The 26,880-nt window shown below is 36.7% G+C and overlaps 1 protein-coding gene across 2 annotated transcripts in view; it reads left to right on the forward strand.

Moving 5' to 3' along the window:
* LOC115214860 (unconventional myosin-VIIa) overlaps window positions 1–26,880 on the forward strand; it is a 183,235-nt gene that overhangs the window by 75,372 nt on the left and 80,983 nt on the right. For both annotated transcript variants that reach the window (XR_005000419.1, XM_036505518.1), the window contains exon 2: window positions 13,287–13,334. Coding sequence is in view for 1 of the 2 variants with exons in the window: in XM_036505518.1 (XP_036361411.1) it covers window positions 13,317–13,334 (18 nt within the window). In the remaining variant the exon portion in view is untranslated. The remainder of the gene's footprint in view (window positions 1–13,286; window positions 13,335–26,880) is intronic.

The following is a 26,880-nucleotide window of genomic DNA, read 5'->3' on the forward strand; positions in this document are numbered from 1 at the left end:
CACATACACACATATATGAGAGAGAGAGAGAAAGAAAGAGAGAGATTGGTTGATAGATATCATAAAGAGATTTGTTATTGTAGTGAATTGACGATCTACAATTTCTTCCAGAGAATATTATCTCGACACTCTTTCCTTTTGTTGCTTTGTTATGGACTTTATTGATTAACATTTTCCGGGTTACCTTTTGTTTATAGTAACCTTGGTTACGAGTTAGGAGGAGCTTCTCTCTATTTACAATAGGGTTTTACCTTCTTTTTTTGCCATCTGTATTTCTTTCCTCCTCTGCCTCTCCTCCTGTGTGTGCTGCTGATAGCTGCTGGTCCAAGCGAATGGCTAACATACAGCAGATGGTTAGCTGGTTGTAGCTAAGTATTATGTCCAGGTATGTTAGATAGCTTGTATTGAATTGAAATCTCAGTACAATTGTGTGTATGTCTGCCTCTCATTATGTGTGTGTTTGTGCTAGTGTGTGTGTGTCTGTGTAAGTGAATATGTATGTCTCTGTATGTGTGTGGTTGTATGTTTCTGATTTCTTTCTGAAACATTTTTTCAAGTTCATGATGTTACTGATTACATGCTTTAAACCCTTTATTACAATGTTTGTCAAAATATTCTGCCATTGTTTCAATTAATTATTTCGGTTAAAATACGCTGCCTTTGTTTTGTTTCAATTAAATTTTTTAAATAATGAAAAATTTAGTAAAATATCTTTGTCATTATTAAGTTAATGTTTGGAACATAAATTAGCACGAAACTTTGAATGAAGGTTTTCATTGTAGATCACTTTAACCCTTTTGTAAACATATTTGTGTCAAAATACGCCACCACCATCATCATCATCATCATCGTTTAACGTCCGCTTTCCATCTAGAATGGATTGGATGATTTGACTGAGGACTGGCGAACCAGATGGCTGCACCAGGCTCCAATCTGATCTGGCAGAGTTTCTACAGCTGGATGCCCTTTCCTAACGCCAACCACTCCGAGAGTGTAGTGGGTGCTTTCTACATGCCATGCCACCGGCACGGGGCCCAGTCAGGCGGTACTGGCAGCAGCCACACTCAAGTGGTGTTTTTTACATGCCACCTGCACAGGAGACAGTCCAGCGGCACTGGCAACGATCTCGCTCGAATGCTTCTTTACGTGTCATGGGCACAAGTGCCAGTAAGGCAATGCTGGTAACGATCACACTTAAATGATGCTTTTTACATGCCATCAGCATGGAAGCCAGTCACCTACTCTGGCAGCGATCACGCTCGGATGGTGCTCTTAGCGCTCCACTGGCACAGGTGCCAGTCATCAAATTTGCGAATTTGGTTTGATTTTGATTTCAATTGCCTCAACAGGTCTTTGCAGGCTATTTCAATTATTTTGAAAATAAAGAACAATTTAAGTAAAATAACTCATTATTTATCTGGTGCTTGGAACTTAGATAAAAATGAAATTTTGATAGGTTTTAATTTAAATTACTTTAAAACAAGAAATTTGTATCGTAGTACCAAGGGTGGTCTCAGGTGGGTTTGTATGGAAAGGGTTGAAGACCAGCTAGTGTCTGATTGGGAGACAATTCCAATGAGGTGGGCATGTGATATGAGTGAACGATGAATGTGGAGTGAAAAACAGATGTGTGTGCTGGCAGAGGAATGAAGATTGGAATAAATGAAAAGGAAGGAATGGTGATGTTCGAACTCAAGAAGTGCCAGTTGAGAAGTAAAGAGGTACAAAGCTGGGTATGCTGTAGATTACATGGATACCCCAGCTGGAAATAAAAAAAAGGAGAGTGACTTAGCGAGTTAGATAAAGCAAGTGATAATGAGAAAGATGATGGTGAAGATAGGTGATTGGTAGAGACTGTAGGCATGGGAAAAGATAGTGAGAAGTGGCTGGGTGGGGGATGAAAAGAAACTGAGAAAGCCTGTGGATGTAGTAAGTATTTATTTATTCTGCTGCCAGGTGGTGGTGATGATGATGATGATGATAATAATAATAGTAATAATAATAATAATCTTTTCTACTAAAGGCACAAGGCCTGAAATTTTGGGGTAGGGGACTAGTCGATTACATCAACCCCAGTGTATAACTGGTATGTAATTTATCAACCCCAAAAGGATGAAAGGCAAAGTTTACCCTAGTGGCATTTGAACTCAGAACGTCAAGACAGATGAAAGACTGCTAAGCATTTCGCCCGGTGTGCTAAAGTTTCTGCCAGTTTGCCGCCTTAAGGCTTATAAATATTCTTTTCTACTCTAAGCACAAGGCCCGAAATTTTGGGGGAGTGGGGTGGGGCCAGTCGATTACACCGACCCCAGTATTTCACTGGTACTTAATTTATTGACCCAGAAAGGATGAAGGGCAAAGTTGACCACGGCGGAATTTGAACTCAGAATATAAAGATAGATGAAATACTACTAAGCATTTTGCCCGGCGTGCTACCATTTCTGTTAGCTTGCTGCCTTGTCATGAATGTTTTATGTTTTGGCACAAGGCCAGCAGTTTTAAGGATAAAAATCAATTATATCCAACCACATGGTTCCGGGTTCAGTCCCACTGTGTGGCACCTTGGCAAAGTGTCTTCTACTATAGCCTCAGGTCAACCAACGCCTTGTGAGTGGATTTGGTTGATGGAAACTGAAAGTCCATCGTATGTATATATATTTGTGTGAGTGTGTGTGTGTGTTTGTCCCTCCACCGTCACTTGACAACTGATGTTGGTGCGTTTACGTCCCTGTAACTTAGCGGTTCAGCAAATGAGACTGATAGATTAAGTACTAGGCTTACAAAGAATAAGTCCTGGGGGGGTCGATTTGGCCATAGTGAAATGACTGAAACAAGTAACAGAATAAAAGAATACCAATTTCAGTACTCAACAAAGTCAGCCCAAGAAGAATTTGACCGCAGAAGAATTTAAAGATGGATGAAATACCATTAAGTATTTTGTCCTGTGCTGCAACGATTCAGCAAGGTACCTACCTTAATAACAACAACAATAACAACAACGATTATTATTATTATTATTATTATTATCATTATTATGATTATTATTATTATTATTGTTATTATTATTATTATCATCTTCATTATTATTAAGGTGGCAAGCTGGCAGAATGGTTAGCAATCTGGATGAAATGCTTAGTGGTATTTCATCCATCCTTGTGTTCAGAGTTCAAATTCCTCTGTGGTTGACTCTGTCTTTCATCCTTTCGGGGTTGATAAATTAAGTACCAGTTAAATACTGGGGTCAATGTAATCGACTACTCCCCTCCCCCAAAATTTCAGGCCTTGTGCCTTTAGAAGAAATTATTACTGTTGTTGTTATTATTATTATTATTATTATTATTATTATTATTATTATTGAAAGAGAAGTCAAGGTGACATTAACACTCCGGGCAAATTGTTTAGCAGCATTTCGTCTGTCTTCATGTTCTGAGTTCAAATTCCACCAAGGTTGACTCTGCTTTTCATCCCTTCGGGTTCAATAAATTAAGGACCACTTAATTACATCAACCAGGCCCTTCCTGCAAAATTTCAGACCTTGTACCTGTAGCAGCAGAAAAGATTTATTACTAGAGAAGTCTTTTGCTTCTACTGAAACACTACAATTTCAATATTAATATTCATTTTTCTTTTTGTTTTTTGTTTTTTGATGTCTGGTGTGATTTCTTCTATTAGTATTGAATTATAGGTTTCTGTTATCAAAACTCATCAAGGACAAACCCACTTTACCTGATTTATCCTGTTTGTTCTCTACTTCAATATTATTCCCAGCTAATTGTTTCACCTCTATTTCCATACAACTGACTAACTCTGTTTCTAATAAGGTGTTGTCTACGTGCATTAATTATATCCACTTTTGTAACGGTCTCTTTACTTTGTTATCCAGTCAAATGTATTATATATATATACAGGTGCAGGAGTGGCTGTGTGGTAAGAAGCTTGTTTCCCAACCACATGGTTCTGGGTTCAGTCCCACTGCATGGCACCTTGGGCAAGTGTCTTCTACTATAGCCTTGGACTGACCAAAGCCTTGTGAGTGGATTTGGTAGACGGAAACTGAAAGAAGCCTGTCATACATATGTGTATGTGTGTGTGTGTTTGTGTGTATATATATATATGTGTGTGTGTGTGTGTATATATATATGTGTGTGTGTGTGTGTATATATATATGTGTGTGTGTGTGTGTGTATATATATATACTTATGTATGTATTTGTGTGTCTGTGTTTGTCACCGACCATCGCTTGACAACCGATGTTGGAGGGTTTACATCCCCATAACTTAGCAGTTCAGCAAAAGAAACCGATAGAATAAGAACTAGGCTTACAAGAATAAGTCCTGGAGTCAATTTGTTCAACTAAAAGCGGTGCTCCAGCAAGGCCACAGTCAAATGACTGAAACAAGTAAAATAGTAAATAATATATGTGTGTATATGAAGGTACATGGCTTGGTGGTTATGGTGTTGCATTCACAATTGCAAGATCGCGGGTTCAATTCCCAGACTGGGTACTGCATTGTGTTCTTGTGCAAAATACTTCATTTCACATTGCTGCACAATCATTTCGTCATCTGAGATGCGGAACACATTGCACCTGCACGGGTAATGTTGATTTGATGGAGGGAGTGAGGTTATGTGAATACAAACATTTGATCACTATAAACAAATTACCTGTGAGGTTGTTCAGCAAGGAATTGCAGAACCATCATACATTGTCTAACAATGGGAGAGTCCATGATATCTATCTATATATATATATATGGGCACCACTGCATAGTGCCAAGGACTCCAAATTTGCCATTAAGATGTAGGACAAGATACTGCAATAGCCTGGGCTTCAGAGGTCCACAGCTCTTCAATATCCTCCCGAAGGACCTGAGAGATCTGCATGGGGTGGATGCAGATGTCTTTAAAATAAAGCTGGACCTCTTCCTGTCAGGTGTCCCTGATGAACCAACTTCATGGCAGGAGGTGCAGATGAGGGCAGCTGCATCAAACTCTCTCATGCACCAAATATCAATTGCTAAAAGGCATTCGTGAAGTAAAATCATGTAGCAACACCGAATGGCAGTGCCCCAGCATGGCCACAGCTCATGAGCTGAAACTAAATGAAATGAAAAAAGATATATATATATATACTTACATACATATATATAAACATACACACATACTCACAAAGATAGAGAGAGAAATGCAGGTATATCAAATACTATGCAACATAAATCCTTGATTTCTTAAAATTATCTCTGTGTCTAGAGGATGTGTCATAATTACCAAATTGTAATTGAAACCAGCTCTATATAAGAAGGGGAGCTAATCTCAGGAATAAAGAATTCTCCAAAGCTGACATGCCGTTAATGAACATTTGTTTCTGCCTTAGTTAGGCATCATCAGATTATGATATGATATATATTAATTTCGTGTTTATTTCTGTTCTAAATACCAGCTTAAGTGTGACATAGTTATTTTTCTGGCTCTTTCATCATTTTTCTAACTTAACTGAAACAGTCGGTATATTTCAACAGAAAAGTACGGCTATGAAAGGGGTGGGTGTGAATTCTGTAAGAAATAAAATCTGCACCAGACTGACCTGAATCGAGTTATTGTATTGTCCCAATTTCACCAGTGAGATTCATGAATTTAGAAAATCTCTCTTCTGTGAAGATCTGATTCTATTGTTTCGATTGCGATAATCAAGCCGAAGTTGTCTAGTAAGTAAGATCTCTGTAGATAACTGTATTTAGTATTATGAACAATTCTAAACTGCCTGTATGTATTTGTGTAGCTTCCCATAGGAAGATATAGATTCATAGTAAGTTTCATTTAAATATTTGAAACCGAAAAAAGAAATAAAGAAAGAGACAACAAAGAACTCAATGTGCTCGATAATTTAGCACTTCTGTGATGATTTGGTTTTGTCTGTTTGTTAGCAAATATCGGATGTTTATTGTGTAGCGTTGGATTGTTTGACATTGAGAGTGGTAGTGAGGGGACAGGTGTGGGTGGGCACGGAGTGTAAAGGCTTTGGGATTAGAGGAAAGTAATTAATACAATGCTTCCAGTAAAACTTGTGCTTCCTTCAGCAGTTTAAATCTATTTTGTTCCCAACATGCCTGGGATTAACTTTGGTTTCAATGACATGAAAGAAACCTCTTGTTTTAAAGGTTTCATATTGAGATACAAAACCTGTCTGATCTATAATGGTTATATTTAGTTTAACCCCTCTCCTTGCGGCCATCATCATCATCATCATTATCATCATCATCATCGTTCAACATCTGCTTTCCATGCTGACCTTGGTTGGACGGCTTGACTGAGGACTGGTGAGCCAGTGGTTGCTCCAGGCTCAATCTCATCTGGCAAAGTTTCCCCAGTTGGTTCCTAATGTCAACCACTCCGAGAGTGTTGTGGGTGCTTTTTACGTGCCACCGGCATGAGGGCCAGTCAGGCGGTTCTGGCAACAACCACACTCAAAAGGTGTTCTTATGTGCTATCTGTATGGGAGCCACTCCAGTGGCACTGGCAACGACCACACTCGGATGTTGTTTTTCATGTGCCGGTAAGGCAATGCTGGCAACGATCACACTCAATCGGTACTTTTCACATGTCACCGGCACTGGAGCCAATCTGTAGCCCTAGCAACGATCACGCTCAGGTGTGTTGCTAACATTCCACTGGCACGAGTGCCAATCAGGCGGTACTGTCAGCGGCCACATCATTTTGCTAAATTATATTCCAAATACCAGTTTAGGGATAGCAAGAATTCATATTCTGAAATCTCTGCAAAATTTTCAACTATTTTCAATACAAATAAAAACACAGAATGCATTTCGTTAGAAATATGTATAGCATTATCATTGTGATTCTCATTTTAATGTCCACCTTTTCATGCTGGATGAAATTCACTGAGGCAAATTTTCTACAGCTGGATGACTTTCCTGTCACTAACCCTCATCTGTTTCTGAGTAAAGTTTATTTCTCTGGCCAGAAATATTTTCCATGAAAAGCTAGAAACAAACATTGCTTGTGTGTCTCGGATGCACATTTACAACCATCAAATGATATCAAAACAAGCATATACATGACACATACATGCATAGCCACATACATGCATAGACAGATGCATGAATAGTCACATACACACATAGGTGTATAGACACACACATTGACTCATAGACAGATACACATGCATGAATAGACACATGCATGCATAGACATACACATAGATGCATAGACATATACATTGACACATACACACATAGACACTGCATGCATAGACTCACACATAGACACATACATGCAAAGACACATGCATGCATAAACACACACATAGACACACACACATGTGCGCATATGACTGGTTTCTTTCAGTCCCCATCGACCAAATCCACTGACAAGGCTTGGTCAACCAAGTGTTATAGTAAAAAACATTTGCCCAAGGTGGGGCTGAACCCAAGACCACATGATTGGAAAGAAAGCTTCTTAACCACACAGCCACACCTGCACCTATATTTAAGATTATTCATATAAAAAAAAACAAAGACGTCATAGTATCTGAAAGTAACTTCACTCATATACTCAAGGTCGACGAAAAACATGAATTAATTTGCTCCTGATTTCAAGTTCAGATGCTTGATGGTCTGTCTTAATTATCATGTACAGCATCAACATGTGAGTTAATCTCATTGAATAACGTGCTGTATATTATTGCTTTGATTGGTAAAAAACTGTTGTTTGATGTCAGTATTACCTGAACATAAGAGGATAATACTTTCATTTGACTTACCTTTGTTGTCTGATATTGATAAAAAATTAAGCCAGTCTTAACATTGACTTTGAACAATTATATCTCTGCTTGGATTCTGTATCTGATAGTCTAAATATAATCGCTTCTTATTGACATTAACTTTATATCTTCCAAATGAACCCTCTTTATTTAGTAGCCTTGTCATACCATTTCTCTGTTTCCCCTTATCTAACATCCTCTTTTTATCTTGGCACATGACCTGCTGTGCTTGAGGAGACCTATTGAGTCAAGTACATCAACATCAATATGAATGTCAAATGGAAATAGTAGTTGTTATACCTGTGCCAGTGGCACATAAAAAGCACCATCCAAACGTGGCCGATACCAGTGCCACCTTGATTGGTTTCCGTGCCAGTGACATGTAAAAAGCACCCACTACACTCACTGAGTGGTTGGCGTTAGGAAGGGCATCCAGCTGTAGAAACTCTGCCAGATTAGACTGGAGCCTGGTGCAGCCTCCTGGCTTCCCAGACCCCGGTCGAACCGTCCAACCTGTGCTAGGACGGAAAACGGAAGTTAAACGATGATGATGATATTAACTTAACATTTTTTCCTTCCAAATGAACCCCCTTTATTTTGTGGCCTCCCCCCGTATCATTTCTCTGTTACCCCCTATTATCTAACATCCTCTCTTTAGCATTTATTTTTCTACTGAATTTGATGCTCTGACACATCTTCAACACCATCCTTCTTCTCTTCTAATGGTGGCAACCATCTATCTCCCCCACACCAAGACACCTGTTCCTGACACCCTCCCCTGTCATACTATAGCAACTCATCACCTGACATAAAACCACCTCCCTCTATACAACTCCCCCACCTCAGTTTAGGGATGTTGTCTCGTGAGATTCTCAGGAACTATTCTAGTGCTGCTACCATTTTATAAAGTGGCTGGCATTACGAAGGTTAGGGCATCCAGGCATAGAAGCCATGCCAAATTAGACATTGGAGCTTCATGCAGCCCTCTGGGTCACCAACCCCTGTTGATCCATCCAACCCAAACAAGCATGGGAAAACAGATGCTAAATGATGATGATGTGGGGGAGGAGGAATTTCTGATAAGATATCTAAATCATTGAGATTATGAGGAAATCTTATGCTAATACATGCAAGAGTAGTTCTTTACAAAATATTTGGTGATATATTTCCCACAGTTTTGTATAAAAATAAGTCAAAACCATTGAAGAATACAAACTCAGTCAATTTTATTCATGTGTTGTTATGACATCTTACAGTGCTGCCATCATCAACCATTGCTTTGACATTCTTATAACATGTCACAATTTCTAAACTGAAGCCATAATAGAGGGAGTTAGATGAAGTTAATTTGTTTAAATGTTTATACAGTTTTCAGGTTTTTACCTTTTGTTTGAGAATGAAAGAAGGAGAGAATGTAGGCCAGAAGCAAGTAGAATGCCTACTTGCTAACAGCCTTTATATACTGGACAAACAACAACATTGTTTCTCTTTTTCTCTTTCCTTCTCTTTTCCTTCATTCTCATCTGAAGTGTAACATTATTCACTCTTCACAGGAATTGAATTTAACAAATTCTCATATGGGTTAATTGCTGCTTGTGTAGGCCATCGCCAGTTTCCTCAGATTCTGAACTGAAATAGTCTCAGGGCACTGATAAATAATGATAAAAGTAGACATGATGAAAATTAAGAAGTCGTTTTAAAGTGTTGTTATTGAGGTGAAAGACAAAAAAGTGAGTTGAGAAATACTGAAATAATAAATTGGTAATTGTTCTGTCAACAGCTCTTGAGAGTCAACAACATCATGAGAACGATCAAGAGGAATGAATATAGATGGGCTGGCCACATCATGTGGCGAAAGACAACAAATGGTCAATAAGGGTGGCAAGATGGGCATCAAGACAATAGACAAGATCAAGAGGCCAACTAAAGGCAAGATGATCTCACCTACAACCTGGGGTCTACGTGAATGGCTATGACTTGCCAGAGACAGACAGCAGTAGAAGAAGTCTAGGGAGAGGTTCCTCTTTTAGGAGTGATGAAGCTCTGAATAATATTATTATTATTATTATTGAGTGAGAGAGCAGTGCATGCCATCAAAGTGACACTGGGGTAAAATATACGAAGCCCAGTATACCCATCATGACTACCTGTCTGATAAGGGTACACTAGGTACATGCATCACAACCATGTGTGCGTGACATGGTGATCTCATATCAAGATAAACAGCACATGACCTTGCAGGTGGGGCCCACTTAGAATTTTCTTCCGGTCAAGTAACCCATCCTGCTCAAAAGGTCCCTGAATAAGGGTTGTTTAAGGATGTTGAATGAAATACCCATGTTTCCAGAGGTGGATCATTCAAACCCCAAAGAATCCCTCTCAACACATGGCTATGATGCTCCCCCACTACTTCTGCTCGTGATCAGAGATGCACTTATCGTCAGCCACTAAGGGACATGCTCAACTGGTTATGGTCAAACAACTGACAAGCAAATCTGTGGTATTGAGCAGAATATTTGCTGTAGCCCATCTTTTATACCAAGACAAAACAATGCACATGATAACACTTCTAATCAGTTAAGATCAGAAGCCATGAGAGCCACTGCCAAGTACTGCATCAGGGCATTTTATTATTATTATTATTGTTATAGATATCGCACAGTATACAATAATGTGAGATTGTTGATTGAAGATATTGTGTCTACTACGGGTTTGTTTTGTTTGTCAAGTCACAACAAGGACCTCAGACAGACAGTACTTTACACAATATGTGTGCAGTTACAAGTAATGTTGACTTTTGCTATACATCTAGATTGTAGGGTATCTCTAAGGTTTTCTAAGGTTGGCCTCAGACCAACCAATGCCTTGTGAGCTGATTTGGTGAATGGAAACTGAAAGAAGCCCGTCTGTATATATGTGTGTGTCTTTGTATCTTTGTTTGTTTACATCCATGTAGCTTAGCGCTTTGACAAAAGTGACTGATAGAATAAGTATCAGGCTTTCAATGAATAAGTACTGGAATCGATTTGTTTGACTAAAAATTCTTCAAAGTGGTGCCCCAGCATGGCCACAGTCTAATGACTGAAGCAATTAAAAGATAACATACTCTAGGTTATAAACGTCTTCCAACATTAATTTTGGAAAACTGAATTTTAAATACCGATGCTGCTTGATATTGTATTGATGCTTTCAAACATCAAATGTGAAATACAGAAATGGAGAGAAACACAAGACCTGTGAAAGGGTCAAGAGTTAATTCGGTAGGATCCAATTTGTGCAACGTAGAACCATTAAAAGAAGAACTGAGTCAATTATTGAACACAACAATCACAAACACAGCATCTAATCAAAGGCACCATTCTTATGTAGAATGGTCTATAGTTAAATGATCTTAGATATGTTGACTCCAAACAAGTATTATTCAAAATGGAAACTATCCAATCAGCTGTAATTTCAATGCCAAATGATAATTTCTTTCATAATATACCAGTAATCAGAATCAAAGCTTTTTTTCATCATCATCATCATCATCAACGTTTCTATATTTGCATGAATCATGTGGAATTTTTGTTGAGGCAGATTTTCTATAGCTGGATGCCCTTCCTGTTGCTAACCCTCACCTGTTTCCATGCAGAGGTAATATTTCTCCACGGTACGCCAGGCAAAATGGTTAGCAGTATTTCATTTGTCTTTATGTTCCGAGTTCAAATTTTCTGAGGTCAACTTTGCCTTTCATCTTTTTGGGGTCGATAAATTAAGTACCAGTTGCATACTGGGGTTGATCTAATTGACTGGCCCCCTCCCCAAAAATCTTAGGCCTAGAGTAGAAAAGAATACTTCCCCGTGGTTAAACACTTCCTATGAAGCTTACCACATCAACCATAATAAGTGTCTGCCAATTCTGTCATTTATGGTTTTATGAAAGTCTGGTGGGCCATGGTCCTAAGCTAAGTAAAATCCAAGAGCAGTGGTTCAAAATTCCTCAAGGGACTTACTACATTCTTTTCAATGATGTTCTGAGCCTTACTGGGCAAATCAACTGGCAAATGGTTAGGCACCAATCTGACAAAGCCATGCATCCTTCATTCTTTCAGGCGGTAGTGATTTGAGGGGGATTAAGTAGATATTTGCAGCAGGTCAAGTAACCACTTACAGGTTTGTTCAACGTTTTTGTGGAGAGTGATAAAGAATCGGTTTTTATTTTGCTTTCTTTCTTTCTTTTTCTTTTTTTTTTTTGGTGGGGATGAGAAAAGCTTCTTTTTTTTTTTGCTTGATGGGAAAATTCAACATATCTTTCATGTTGTTTAGCAAGTTTGTCCAGAACCAACAACTTTAAATTTCCATATCAAGGAAAAAAAAAACTAAAACCTCAACCAACCCTATCCTCATAAATCTATATACATATGTACACTCGTCTATTCCCCTGCCTGTGTGTGTGTGCATTTATATCTATTTTATTGAAAACCTGGAGAATATTCAGTCTACATGAATATTCAATGAAATGTTTAAAAAGAAAGCTCTGGTTAGCAATGGCCTGTTTCAATCTTTACTTTTCTCTGTAAGCCTTAGTGAGTTATGCTTACATAAGACATTCTTCTCAACCTTGAATTTCCTTTCTCAAAACAAGATGGTGTTTAAAAACTACAAAGAAAACAATTTATAAATTTTCTTTGACCTAAATATGCTTATTCACCAAAATCAGTTGTCGTTAGTGAATTATTTAAGTGACAAATTGCTTTTTGTTTTCTGGAGTTTTTTTTTTTCTTTTTCAATAATTTTTTTTTATTCATAGGTCAAGGACAGTTATTTCAAAAAGCCTATATTTAGTGATTTGATACAAGCATAGCTGTGTGGTTAAGATGTTTGTTTTACAGGTATATGGTTTGGGGTTCAGTCTTACTGTATGGCACCTAGGGCAAGTGTTTTTGCTTTGGTTTTTTTTTAGAGTACCCCCAGGCCTGACAAAATCTGAGTGAATTTCATTGATGAAAACTATAGTAAACCTGTTGTGTGTATGTGTATTCTCTTTCTCTCTTTATATATATATATATAAAGAAAGAGAGAGAGAGAGAGAGAGATTGTTGTGTATTGAGAAGTTTGCTTCTCAACCACATGGTTTTTTTAGTTCAATCCCACTGTGTGACACCCTAGGCAAGTGTCTTCTGCTGTAACCTCAGGCCAACCAAAGCCTTGTGAGTGGATTTTGTAGACGAAAACTGAAAGAAGTCCAGTGTATGTGTGTGTGTGTGTGTGTGTGCGTGCGTGCGTGCGTGTGTGTACACATGTCTGAAGATTCAGGATGGTTTTTTTTTTCCTTTTGTTTTCTGCCAATTCATTTACAAAATCATTTTGAAAATTTTTAGAAAGGATTCCTAAAGTATACTTTTTAAAATTTATTTGTTTTGCATTTTTATTGCTGAAATATTTTTTTCTTTTTGTTTTGGGAACCTTACAAAAGTATTCTAATATGTCTCTTATCACATGACCCTTTTATTTTCTATTTCAGATATAATTGGATTTTAAACAAAAAGCAAAAATGGTGATTCTTGCAAAGGTAAGTTGATTAAAACTTTATTTTTGCTATCGTAAAGGAACTGACACCTTGTTGCTCATCTCAAATTTAATATTATTAGCAGTGATCTCTGTCTGAAGCCTTATACGAGGGTGAGTCAAAAAGTAATGCCATTTTGTTTAGGACAGGTATATTTACCAACACAGGAACATGTATCATACATCAAAATGAAGCTGGTCCTCTGTGAAAAACATCCCTACTTTTCACCATAGTCACTGTTTCACTCAATAGCAACATTCCACCTTCAAATGGGAACATGTATCTCTGCCTCATAAAATTCTGTTGACTGTTGTTTGAGCCACTTCTTCACTACCTCCACACTCACCAGATTTAGCGCCTTAAGACTATCATCTCTTCGGCACCATGAAAGAGGGTTTGAGAGGTAAACATTATTCCAGTGACGAGGAAGTGAAAACTGTAGTGAAGAAGTGGCTCAAAGAACAGTAAACACAATTTTACAGAGCAGGGATACATACTCTCATTCAAAGGTGGAATATTGCTATTGAGAGAAACGGTGACTATGTTGAGAAATAGAGATGTGATCCACCAGCTTCATTTTGATGTATGTACACGTTCCTGTGTTGGTAATTATACCTGTCCTAAACAAAATGGCATTACTTTTTGACTCGCCCTCGTAATTCCCTATCTGCTTGAGGTATATAACACAGATTGTCTTTTGTTCTTAGAAAGGATGAAAGAATCAATTTAACCATTTCTTAGCTAAGTGCTGACAATATATCAGGTTGTTTCTATTATAAAAAAGTTAACCTTGCTAATTTGATATAAACATTTAAATAAACCTTTGAGAAAAACAAGTGAAATGTTGAGCCGGATTTCTAAGGTGATGCCAGTAAATGAAAACTAAGAGAAGAGATATTATGTTCACAACACACTAGAATGGCCTGCTTTGTAACAACACATTTCTCAGAACTCTTTGATAATTTATTTCTTCTATTTGAAAAGGTAAAATCTATCCTGAAATATAATAAAATCTTTAACTCTTAAATGGTGAGGAAAGGCTGCATACTAGTGTGTGCCAAATGAGCAAAACACAAAAAATATCTCTTTTGCTTAAGGGTAATTTTTATACTTATTTTCACTTAAAATAAGCACAAAAATTACAATACTTGTTAGTTTCTCACACAATAAAATTTGGTGGTGAAGCTTGACCTTTGAACGTTGGGCCTCACAGAGGCAATGACAAAAGACTGAGACCTCTGGAGGTATGCTGTGACTGAGAAGACCCGGCAAATAAAGTGAGTTCACAGCAGTAACCTACACCAGTGTTGCATAACCAGCCCACTCAAATGTACTTTGGATCATAGGGTGACATGCTGTGCTTGAGGAGACCTATTAAATCAAGTTCATCAACAGTAATATCAAAATCAAATGAAATGGAAATTGTAGTTGTGACCCTCGTGCTGGTAGCACGTAAAAAGCACCATCCGAACATGGCCAATGCCAGTGCTGCTTTGACTGGCTTCTGTGCTGGTGGCTCAGAAAAAGCACCATCTGATCATGGTCGTTGCCAGCCCCCTCTGGCCCCTGTGCTAGTGGCATGTGAAAAGCACCCACTACACTCTGAGTGGTTGGCATTAGGAAGGGCATCCAGCTGTAGAAACACTACCAGATCAGATTGGGGTCTGGTGCAGCCTCCTGGTTTCCCAGACCCCAGTCGAACCATCCAACCCATGCTAACATGGAAAACAGACATTAAATGATGGTGATGATGATGATGATTATCAGAGAGCGCTGTAAAATATTCATCTTGCTATGATCATGGCTGTATCGATGTAAAAAATTTGATACATAAATTCTTGATATATGCTGTTCTCTAACAAAACATCAAGTGATAATATCCCTTTTGAAGGATCAAACAACTTATGTAAGAGAATACAATAGATTTTATCTTTGTTTTTATTTATTGATTTCTTACATATTTTGTCCAATTTCTCTCCTTCATTGCTAAAAGGTTTTTTTTCTTTTTTTTATTACACCCTAAACAATGCTTCAGACACGTTAGAATACTCTCTTAATTTGATAATTAGTTAATTTTAAAATAATTTCATTATTTTAAAGCACTTTTAGAAATAACTGAGCATTTATTGGTGGTATGACTCAATACTGAAAGGAGAGTCAAAGTTATTGAGTAGTTCTAGTCAACATGATTTTAACCATCTTTTAAAGATTATAACTGGAATATTGTTGTTGTTACTATTATTATTATTATTATTATTATTATTATTATTATTCACTGAGTGGTTCAGAATAATTCTAGATAAATTATTAGACATTTTTTTTCCTAAATGAGATAATTTAGTTTAATAAAAAAATTCACAAACATGATTTTTAAAAATAATAAAATCATGCTTGAATATGTGGAAAAAAAATTATTAAAAATAATATTCTAGAGACTAATATAATTTCAATAACACCAATTTAAAAGAAGCGATAATACCAGATAAATTGTTTATGAAAGAATGTTCCACCATTTTGAATAAACTCAGCTTTGATCTGAGAATAATGTCAAAAGAGTCAAAAGACTAACGACTGATTAACATCATTGTCATTCATTAATGCCTACTTTCCCATGCTTGCATGGAATAGACAAATTTGTTGAGACAGATTTTCTATGGCTGGATGCTCTTTCAGTCACCAACCTTCACCTGTTTTCATGGAAGAAAGGAATCAAACAACCTCGCTTGTATGATGGTGAGGCTCATTTACAAACAATGTCAAATCAAAGTTACACACACACACACACAATGGTTTTCTTTCAGTTTTTGTCTGCCAAATCCACTCACTAAGCTTTGGTTGACCTGGGACTATAACATGTCCAGGGTGTCACACAGTGGAACTGAACCCAGAACCACACGGTTGGAAAGCAAACTTCTTAACCACACAGCCACACCTACACCTATTATTCACTGACACTTCTTGTGGTCAACATTCATTTCTATCATATGTTTTCCTTCTGAGTTTGTAAGGTGTGATTTGAGGGAGATTTTACTGTTATTTCTAGCAGATCATATGATGTAACCATCTAGAAGCTCCCTCTTTAGCTGCCTTCATGTCATGAACTTTCTATATCTTATACTATCAGTTTGTCTTGTACAAAGGCAGTGGCAAAAACCATTGATACTTGTAGGAATTGTGCTGGCAATTTACCATTGATTAAAGACCAAACATTATTTAATTGCATTTTCCTTAGATTATATTTTAATAATTGCAAATAGTTGCAGGCGTGGCTGTGTGGTCAAGAAGACTTTTTTCTAATTAAATAGTGTTGGGTTCAGTCCCACTGCATGGCACTTTGGGCAAGTGTATTCTACTACAGCCCCGGGCAAACCGAAGCTTAGTGAGTGGATTTGGTTGACAGAAACAGAAAGAAAACCATTGTATGTATGTATGTATGTATGTATGTATGTATGTATGTATGTATGTATGTATGTATGTATGCATGTATGTATGTATGTATGTATGTGTGTATGTATATATGTATGTATGTATGTATGTATGTATGTATGTATGTATGTATGTATGTATGCATGCATGCATGCATGCATGCATGTATGTATGCATGCATGTATGTATGCATGTATGTATGTATGCATGCATGTATGCATGCATGCATGCATGCATGTATATATGCATGCATGCATGCATGTATATATGCATGCATGTATGCATGCATGTATATATGCATGCATGTATGCATGCATGTATATATGCATGCATGTATGCATGCATGTATATATGCATGCATGTATGCATGCATGTATATATGCATGTATGTATGCATGCATGTATATATGCATGTATGTATGCATGCATGTATGTATGTAAATGAGCTTCATCATCATACAAGCCTTTTGCATTGGATTTGATAGATGGAAGCTGAAAGAAACCCATGTATGTCTGAGTATTTGTTTGTGTGTACCCTTATGGTGACCTTGCGTGGTGGTGTGAATGAACATCACCAAAATACAACTGATGTTGTTCATTTTCAGTCTTCCAGAAAGAAATAGTATTTTGCTTGGAAGCAGTTGTCGGTTGGCAACTGGAAGGATATCCAGAAGGCAATTGCCATCAGTAATTACTCAGGGTAGGTAATTGGTGATGTTTATGTAGTAAAACACACAAAAAATAAGCAAAACACAGCCGACTGAGTTGAAGGCAGATTTACTTCTGCCTTTATAGCACATAAAGAAAACATTGTTGTAGGAATGTATGCAGCATGTGTGCTACAGCAGTACTATGTGTAGTTTAAATATTGAGATTGAAAGGCAGGGGGGAATTATGCTTACCTAATCTACGTAAAAATAAAATATTTTGTATTTTATGCAAAGTAACAAGAGTAACCTTCATAATTTTATTGCATTTGGTGCATATTTTGCCATAAAAGGGAAATGTTGCTATTGATCTAGTTTATTTAAGGCAGGCACTGCATACCTTGCCTACCCAGGTGGCATGTCCCTGGTATCTGCCTCAACAAATTCCATCTGACCAATGTAAACATGGAAAAGTAGGCATTAAAAAAGGTGATGATGGTTTGTTTATAAGTGCAACTAAAAACAACAGCAGAGTTAGAGCCAAAACCTTGTTTGATGGTTGAAAGCTTTTTTTGTGTGTTTTGGTTAGTTTTAGATGAAATTTTAATCTCTTTCTGAATCTTGGATACTTAATCATTGATTAATTTTGTGCTGTATTTTTATAAACGAGAATTAAACTCTCTTCTAGTCCTGAATATTTAACTCCTTTGTTTTTGTAAGTCAAGCCCAACCAGGACATGATTAAGGTCTTGTCTAGGCAAGATTATTCGGAAAGAAATACTTGTCTTAATCTTGTTTAAAAAGGAATTTTTATTTATTAATAATTTTTCTGACCACAATTGCAGTTAAGTTGAGATCAGTTCAATCCCACTGTACAGCATCTTGGATAAGAGTCTTTCCTACAGCCTCAGGTTGACCAGTGCTTTGTAAATGGAATCGGTTGATTGAAAATGTGCAGAAGCTTAAGAGGTTCTTTTTAAAAAAAAATCAAATCTAGTGTTTCACGTTCACTTTCAATTTCATCAAACTTGTCCTCTTCCAAATAATTCCAGCCACTGTTAATATGGTATCCAGCGAATTTGTCTACTATTCATCTATGATGGCAATTTATGGATACGGTTCATCTACAACAACTCACAATGGTAGAAGCATTAGAAAATCAGACAAAATGCTTTGTGGCATTTCTTCCAGTTTTTTTTTATTTTTCAAAGTTCAATTTCTGTCAAACTCAACTTTGCCTTTCACCCTTTCATGGTCTCAAGAGAATAAGTACCAGTTGAACACTGGGGTCAATGTAATCAACTTACCCTATTCCTTAACCCTTTCGTTACTGAATTTATTTAGAGATGCTCTGTGTTTCTTTCAATTATTTTAAATATAACAAAGAATTTAGTGAAATAACTTCGTTATCATTAAGCTAGTGTTAGGAACATAAATTGTGACTAAGGTTTGGTGGAAGATTTTAATTCAAAATTTATGAAAACAAGACATGTGTATTAAAGATCTAGAGCCAGTTTCAGCCGGGTTGGTAACGAAAGGATTAAAACTGTAGGCCTTGTATCAACAATTTGTGACCATAATTAGACTGAAGTTCAAGGTCATCGTACACAGCACTGCAGTTGTGAGGACACCGTTCCGGTTGGTTTGATATGCTGTTTTAACCCTTGAGCATTTAAACCAGCCATATCCTGCCAAAATATTCAACCAGTTTTATGTTCACACTGGCCAGATCCAGCCTCTCGTGCTTACCAGTCATTGAAATCTCAGAGCTACAAGATAGTGAATGACTGATTCATGTCAATGTGAATAAATAAGCTTTAGAAAATTACTATTTTAAAATCTCTCAACGTGAGATATTCAGCAACAGTACTTTGGAGTAAAGATCGTTTGCCAACATAACATGACAGTCCTGGTTTAGGACGAATGTTGCTGTAATTTAGCTCTGGGAGACATCATCTCCAGCTGGCTATATGACACGATCTGTGTCCTTATATTTTCGAACGAGGGTGTGCTAGATTCCCTTGTTCAAAAATATAAGGACACTGATCATATCCTTATATTACCCAGTCAATTAGCATAAAAAAAAAACTCCATCTGGTGGTGTTTAAAATCTAAAAACAAACACAAGGGTGGTAACTCCAATAAAGTCAGTTGATCGAAATTTGTCAGATAGACAAATAGAGATTGAAATACAAAGAATATTAAATTAAAATTATTGATTTGAATTCTTCCACACAATTTGATAATGGAAAAGTTCAACTGATACAGACTTGAACTGATACAGAATACAAAGAAATTGATTGAAAAAAAAATATAGAAAAATCTAATTTATCATATTATTTGTATGAAAATTTTTACTAGAAAATTTAGATGTATTTCTTCCCCAAATGGTTTTTAAAATTAGTTTTGTTTGTTTCAGTGTATATTAATTACTTAAATTAAATTTAATTTCTCATAGCAAAATGTAATAATTTTGTTAATGGCTTGGAAAATCTTAAAATATGTTTATTTCTCTCTTTTAATTTTGTTTTCCAATTTTCATATAATTACAGTTTCTAACAAAGGTATGAGACCTGAAATTTTGTGTAGGGGTGGGTGGGTAGTCAGTGCAATCAACCCTCAGTATTTTACTGGTATTTTATTTTAATGAACAGTGAAGCCACATGGATTATTGGTCAAGGTATTCAGCTCACGAGTCCAAGGTCATGAGTTTGATTCCTGGTGATGTGTTGTGTCCTTGAGCAAGACACTATTTCACTCAGCTGGCAGAAATAATCCTAAAGAGCCAGCCTTGTCATATCCTGTGTCATGCTGAATCTCCCTGAGAACTATGTTGAGGGTATATGTGTCTGGAGAGTGCTCAGCCATGTCATCATCATCATCATCATTGTTTAACGTCCGTTTTCCGTGCTAGCACGGGTTGGACCAATGTGTATGTTAATTTTATGAGATTGACTGGAACCCTGATTGTCATAAAGAACAAAGTACCAGAGAGGAATGGATGACAAAGCTGATCTTTTGGCAGGATTCAAACTCTTGCAATAACAATACAAGCCATAGATTACCAATCATCTTGAATTTCAAACCCTTTTCATTTTTGATATTAGGCTCGCAGAACTGTTCAGGGATTGAACAAATTGCTTTAATAGTATTTAAATATGGCTCTCTACAATCTGAGTTCAACCCATACTAGGTTAGCTTTGCCTTTCCTATTTTCTTTATCATCATCATGGTCTTAATATCTTCTTTTCCATGCTTGCTTGGGTCAGACGGAATTCGTTGAGGGGATTTTCTACAGCCAGATGCACTTCGTTTCACTAGAACCCTCCTGTTTTGAAGCAAGGTATTGGTTATCGATGGTCTTACATGTTTCCATGGGAAATTAGAAATAAACGACACTGCTTGTATGTCAGTGGCACTTGTATACAACCATCAATCAATGTCAAGACAAGGATACACGCATGCATGCATACAACTTCCCGTCTACCAAATCCACTCATAAAGCTACAGTCAGCTATAGTGCAAAACACTTGCCCAAGGTGCCATATAAAGGATCTGAACCCAAAACTACATGGTTGGTGATTGAACCTCTTAACTGCACAGCTATTCTTGCACTTAAATGGCTGTTATACTAAAGTACCAGTCACATACTGAGGTTAATTCAAACTCACCCTCCGTTCATGTTTGACCTTGTACCAATGTTAGAAATCAATATTTTGAGCATTTATATCTCTGAACTTGACCTAAATCATATAGGTTTTTATAGACATTTGTTAGTATAGATTATCTTAATCTCAAATCCTGGAGATTATCCTTCAATCCTGGCATGTGCTCTGTATGCACGCTTTGTAATTTCTCTGTTGATAGTTGTTGTGGGCACAACATTAGCAATAACAGTGAGTTTATATTTTAGTGGTAATGGTTGCATTAATAGTTGTGGTAGTAGTTGTAACAACAATATTAATGATCCCATGACCAGAGAGTAAATGATGATTGGTTGGCCAGATAGAGGTTAAATTCCTAATCTTGAGTTTAGTGTTAGGCAGTAAATCCTCTCTCGGTGGTTAACATTTGAACAACTGGAAGGAAATAATTTTGCTCTTTGAAAACAGCTTTTTTTTCTCTGCTTGTGGGTGCAGTTAATTGCAACTGCAGTTAACCACTGTTGCAGGCATGCCTCAACAATATTTTCACAAGACACCAGAACAGTATTACTGTTCTGATATTACCAATAATGCAGTTCAAAAACAACTTACCGATTGTTATCTTCATCTTCTGGTAAGAGGACAAAAATTCTTGTCTATTTTATTCTTTTATCGTTTATTTGTTGTAAACACTGGACCGTGGCCATGCTGGAGGTCGGGGTGGGGTGGGGTGTAGCCCTGTCTTGATAAGGTTAGTTGATAAGCTCTTGGTACTATCTTTTTCTTTTTTTTTTCAAGTCTGGTACTTATTTTGTCAGTCTCTTTTTTTCTGAACTGCTAAGTCATGGGGATGTAAACAAACCAACACTAGTTGTTGTCATGCAGTGGTGAGGGACAAACACACACACACCACCACACACACACACACCACACACACACACACACACACCATACACACATACACAAACACACACACATTGTACATGATAAGCTTCTTTCAGTTACCATATGCCAAACCCATTCTTAAGCTTTTGGTCAGCCTGTGACCATAGAAGACTCTTGCCCAAGTCTCCACACAGTGGGATTGAAACCCAAATGATGTGATTGGGAAACCAGACTTCTTAACCTTGCAACTCATGCCAATGTCTGCTAGGTACCAAAGTAAAACTTTAAAACTTACCCTTTTTACCTTATTTGTCATTAGACCATGGCCATGCTGGGGCACTGCCTAGAAGAATCTTTACTTGAATGAATTGACTCAAGTACTCTTATTTTTTTGTTAAGCCTGGTGCCTATTCTATTGGTCTGTTTTGTCGAACTGCTAAGTTATAGGGATGTAAATATACCAAAACCAGTTGTCAGGCTGATGGGGAGACAAACACACACACACACACACACACACACACTCATCAGTTGGAGGATTGAAAAAGGCATGTCAAAAGAGTTCATATAGTGGCGCATCACGTAATAGAATGCGCAAAATTTTCGCCGAACTCAAGAGTCATAGAAGGGCCTTGCATTGTATCAGCGATGACTCATTTCATTGACTGACTCTTTCTAGCAATGGCTTTGCTCATATATGAGAAAGCAGCTAAGATATATAATAATAATAATCATAAATGGCACGTAAAAATCACCCACTACACTCATGGAGTGGTTGGCGTTAGGAAGGGCGTCTAGCTGTAGAAACACTGCCAGATCAGACTGGAGCCTGGTGCAGCCTTCTTATCAAATTTCATTTATTTATTTATGCTGTGTCCTTCAATGTACTTCTTTGTATGTGTACTTTCATTTTTGCTTCTCGTATTTTTTTAATAATAATCCTGCATTTATTGGCTACGTCATTTCAATAAATGGGAGCAACTCTGGAGGTGTATAACTTGTTTCAATCTAACATTTTTTTCTAGTACCTCAGTAAATGACTCATTATCTTGTGTGTGTGTGTAGATATATATATATATGACGCATGTTCTTTGTGCATCCTGTTTGGTTAAAAGTCAATCCAAATATTAGTTGTTTTGTATATGTAAAGTCAAGGATTTAAAACAGGAACTCTAGTAACTATTTATCAATAAATACACATACATTCTTCTCTACTCTAGATTTTATTGACCCCAAAAGGATGAAAGGCAAAGTCGACTTGGACGGAATTTGAACTCAGAATGTAAAGACAGATGAAATACCGCTAAGCATTTTGCCTGGCACACTAACATTTCTGTTAGCTTGCTGCCTTAAATAAACATTCTTTTCTACTCTAGGCACAAGGCCTAAAATTTTGGGGGAGGGGGCCAGTTGATAAGATTTACCCCAGTATGCAACTGGTACTTAATTTATTGACCCCAAAAGGATGAAAGGCAAAGTTGAACTTGGCAGAATTTGAACTCAGAATGTAAAGACAGACGAAATACCACTAAGCATTCTGCCCGGTGCACTAACATTTCTGCCAGCTTATCGTCTTCAAATACACATACATTAACTGCAAATATTTTATCCTTTTATTGTCATAAGAGCTATCAGATGAGGCTGGCATCGTGGCCGTTTGCCAGCCTCGTCTGGCACCTGTGCCGGTGGCATGTAAAAAGCACCCACTACACTCACGGAGTGGTTGGCATTAGGAAGGGCATCCAGCCATAGAAACACTGCCAGACCAGACTGGGCCTGGTGCAGCCTTCTGGCTTCCCAGACCCCAGTTGAACCATCCAACACATGCTAGCATGGAAAGCGGACGCTAAACGATGATGATGATGATGATTGATGATGATATATATTTGTGTGTGTGTGTATCTATATATATGTATGTATATATGTATGTATATATATGTATGTATATATATATATATATATATATATATGTATATATATATATATATATATATATATATATATATATATATATATATCAATATCAATAATACAGTGCTTGTTTCTTGTCAGGAACAAAAAGATTAATAGAACTGCTATAGAAGTGCTCTATTGAAAGAGACAAAAATCAAACTAAAGTTATTGAACAAATAAATGCAAGGTCATCCGCATATCATTTCATAATTCGAACATTTAATCATAGAATATACATATAAACATCCCGCAAGATGGAACGTAATTCATCTGTACAATCATACAAGCATATAATAATAATAAGGTGCGAGAAAAAAATTTTTTTCCTTCATCACAGTATAGAGTTAATATTTTAGCGATTCAGAAAAATACATTTTTCTAAAAAAACCTAGAAAGTAAAAATATAATATAATATAAGTAATATATAAAAAAATATATAGGTATATAAAAATATATAAAATATATATATATATATATACATATAGGAGCATATAAAAAATATATAATATATATCATATAAATAAAATAAAAGTTCATCGTTTAGAAATCTATTAAATAATTATTCAAGTAAAAGAAGCCTTATAGTTAAAAAGGGAACCATATTTACTTATCCCTATGGCCATTTCAGGGATGTATTATGTTTAAAGCACTAGGGTGCATCCAGATAATACCTCCTTCGTCCAGATAATACCTCTTTTATATATATATATATATATATATATATATATATATATATATATACATATATATATACATACACAGGTTACATAGCTGTTTCATGCAATTCTATATAGGATTACAATTATCAAATATGTTTGCTCAGATCTGAATATATATACATAGCAATATCAAAATCATGCCAGTGGCACATAAAAAGCACCATCGGATCATGGTCAATGTCAGTTCCTCTGGCCCTTGTGTTGGTGGCACATAAAAAGCACTCACTACACTCATGGAGTGGTTGGCATTAGGAAGGGCATCCAGTTGTAGAAATACTGCCAGATCAGATTGGGTCCTGATGCAGCCTCCTGGCTTCCCAGACCCCAGTCGAACTGTCCAACCCATGCCAGCATGGAAAATGGATGTTAAACGATGATGATGATTATGATATATTGAAGAGCATAGGCTTGAAATGTAAAAGACTTTTTCACTTTACCAAGTGTCAAACTAACACACCTGCTTGTTTTTTATTCACCTTTCTTCGTCTTTTGCTTTTCTGTAAATTTCAAATATATATATATATATATATATATATAAATATAAGAATAAATGATATATGTATGTATATATAATTTATTCTTTCTTTGTCATTGCACTGCAGCCAATCTTGGGTACCATATTGAAGAATTTAGTTGAATATATCGATCCAGTTCTAACTCTTTTCTGAGCTCTGAAACTTATTCTATTGGAATATTTTGCTTAGCTGATACATTACAGGGATGTAAACAAACCAACACTAGTTGTCTAGAGAGCACATAACGTATATCAGCAGACACAAACGATCTGGCATCGGTGCCAGATCTGCCAAATCACATGATCATCACTGATATTTTTCTTTGATATTTTTCTGTTGACTATTTTCAACTTTTCAGTTACTGTTATTCTGTAGATTGTTGACAGTGAAATTTGGTTGGCATGCAATGAGTGGACAGCTGTCACTGAGGAAGCACAATATGCTGAAATCATAGGATCTAACATGATTTGCTCTCGTACTTGACAGGTATTATCAGCTAACGATATACATCTGTTCACTTAGTGTTGTGTGTCTGTATAAGTAGACCTACCAAAACAAATACCACAGTATCCAATATTTTAAGAATATCATGTTGATTGACCTCTGGTATTAATATTGCTTCCTTTGTAAATATATATATATATATATACACATACATATTTATTTATATATGTGTATATAAACATATATATATATATATGCATATATATGTGTGTGTGTGTGTGTATAGATATATATATATATATATATTACCCTTTTATTTGTTCCAGTCATTTGACTGTGGCCATGCTGGAGCACTGCCTTAAAGAGGGTTAGTCAAAGAAGAAATCGACTCCAGAACTTATTCTTTATAAGCTTAGTACTTATTCCATCGGTTTCTTTTGCTGAACTGCATTTATGTCCCTGTAAACAGGTGCACCCTGTGAAGGACTAGTCTCCTGAACAGTGAGGAGTGTTGACCTGCTTGCCTATCCACTGGGGTGGCATCCTTCATAAGCTAAAACAATGCAAGGAAGCAGATGGTGCTTTTTATAAAAATTCACTTGTGGATATTCACTAGTGTTTGAGTTAGATATATGTATAGATAGATATATACTCTTTACTCTCTTTACTTTTTTACTTGTTTCAGTCATTTGACTGTGGTGATGCTGGAGCACCGCCTTTAGTCGTGCAAATCGACACCCAGGACTTATTCTTTGTAAGCCTAGTACTTATTCTATCGGTCTCTCTTGCCGAACCGCTAAGTTACGGCAATGTAAACACACCAGCATTGGTTGTCAAGCGATGTTGGGGGTACAAACACAGACACACAAACATATACACACACAAACATACACACACATACATATATATACATACATATGACGGGCTTCTTTCAGTCTCTGTCTACCAAATCCACTCACAAGGCTTTGGTCGGCCCGAGGCTATAGTAGAAGACACTTGCCCAAGGTGCCATGCAGTGGGACTGAACCCAGAACCATGTGGTTGGTAAGCAAGCTACTTACCACACAGCCACTCCTACGCCTATATATCTATATCTAGATCTAGATCTGTCTATATACATATATATAGAGAGAGATTCGTGTATGAAGCTTATTTGGTAAAATATAATTTACAGTTTTCTAATTAAGTCATTCTTTCCTGGTTTATTTTAGTCATTAGGCTCAATTCGTTTACAGACCAACATGGTTTATCTTGTTCTTCTGTTGTATTTTTGGTATTAATTTATTATTCATTTCATGTAGTTACAACAGGAATAACAT

This window comes from Octopus sinensis, linkage group LG8 (genome assembly GCF_006345805.1).
Source record: "Octopus sinensis linkage group LG8, ASM634580v1, whole genome shotgun sequence".
Classification (NCBI taxonomy): Eukaryota; Metazoa; Mollusca; class Cephalopoda; order Octopoda; family Octopodidae; genus Octopus; species Octopus sinensis.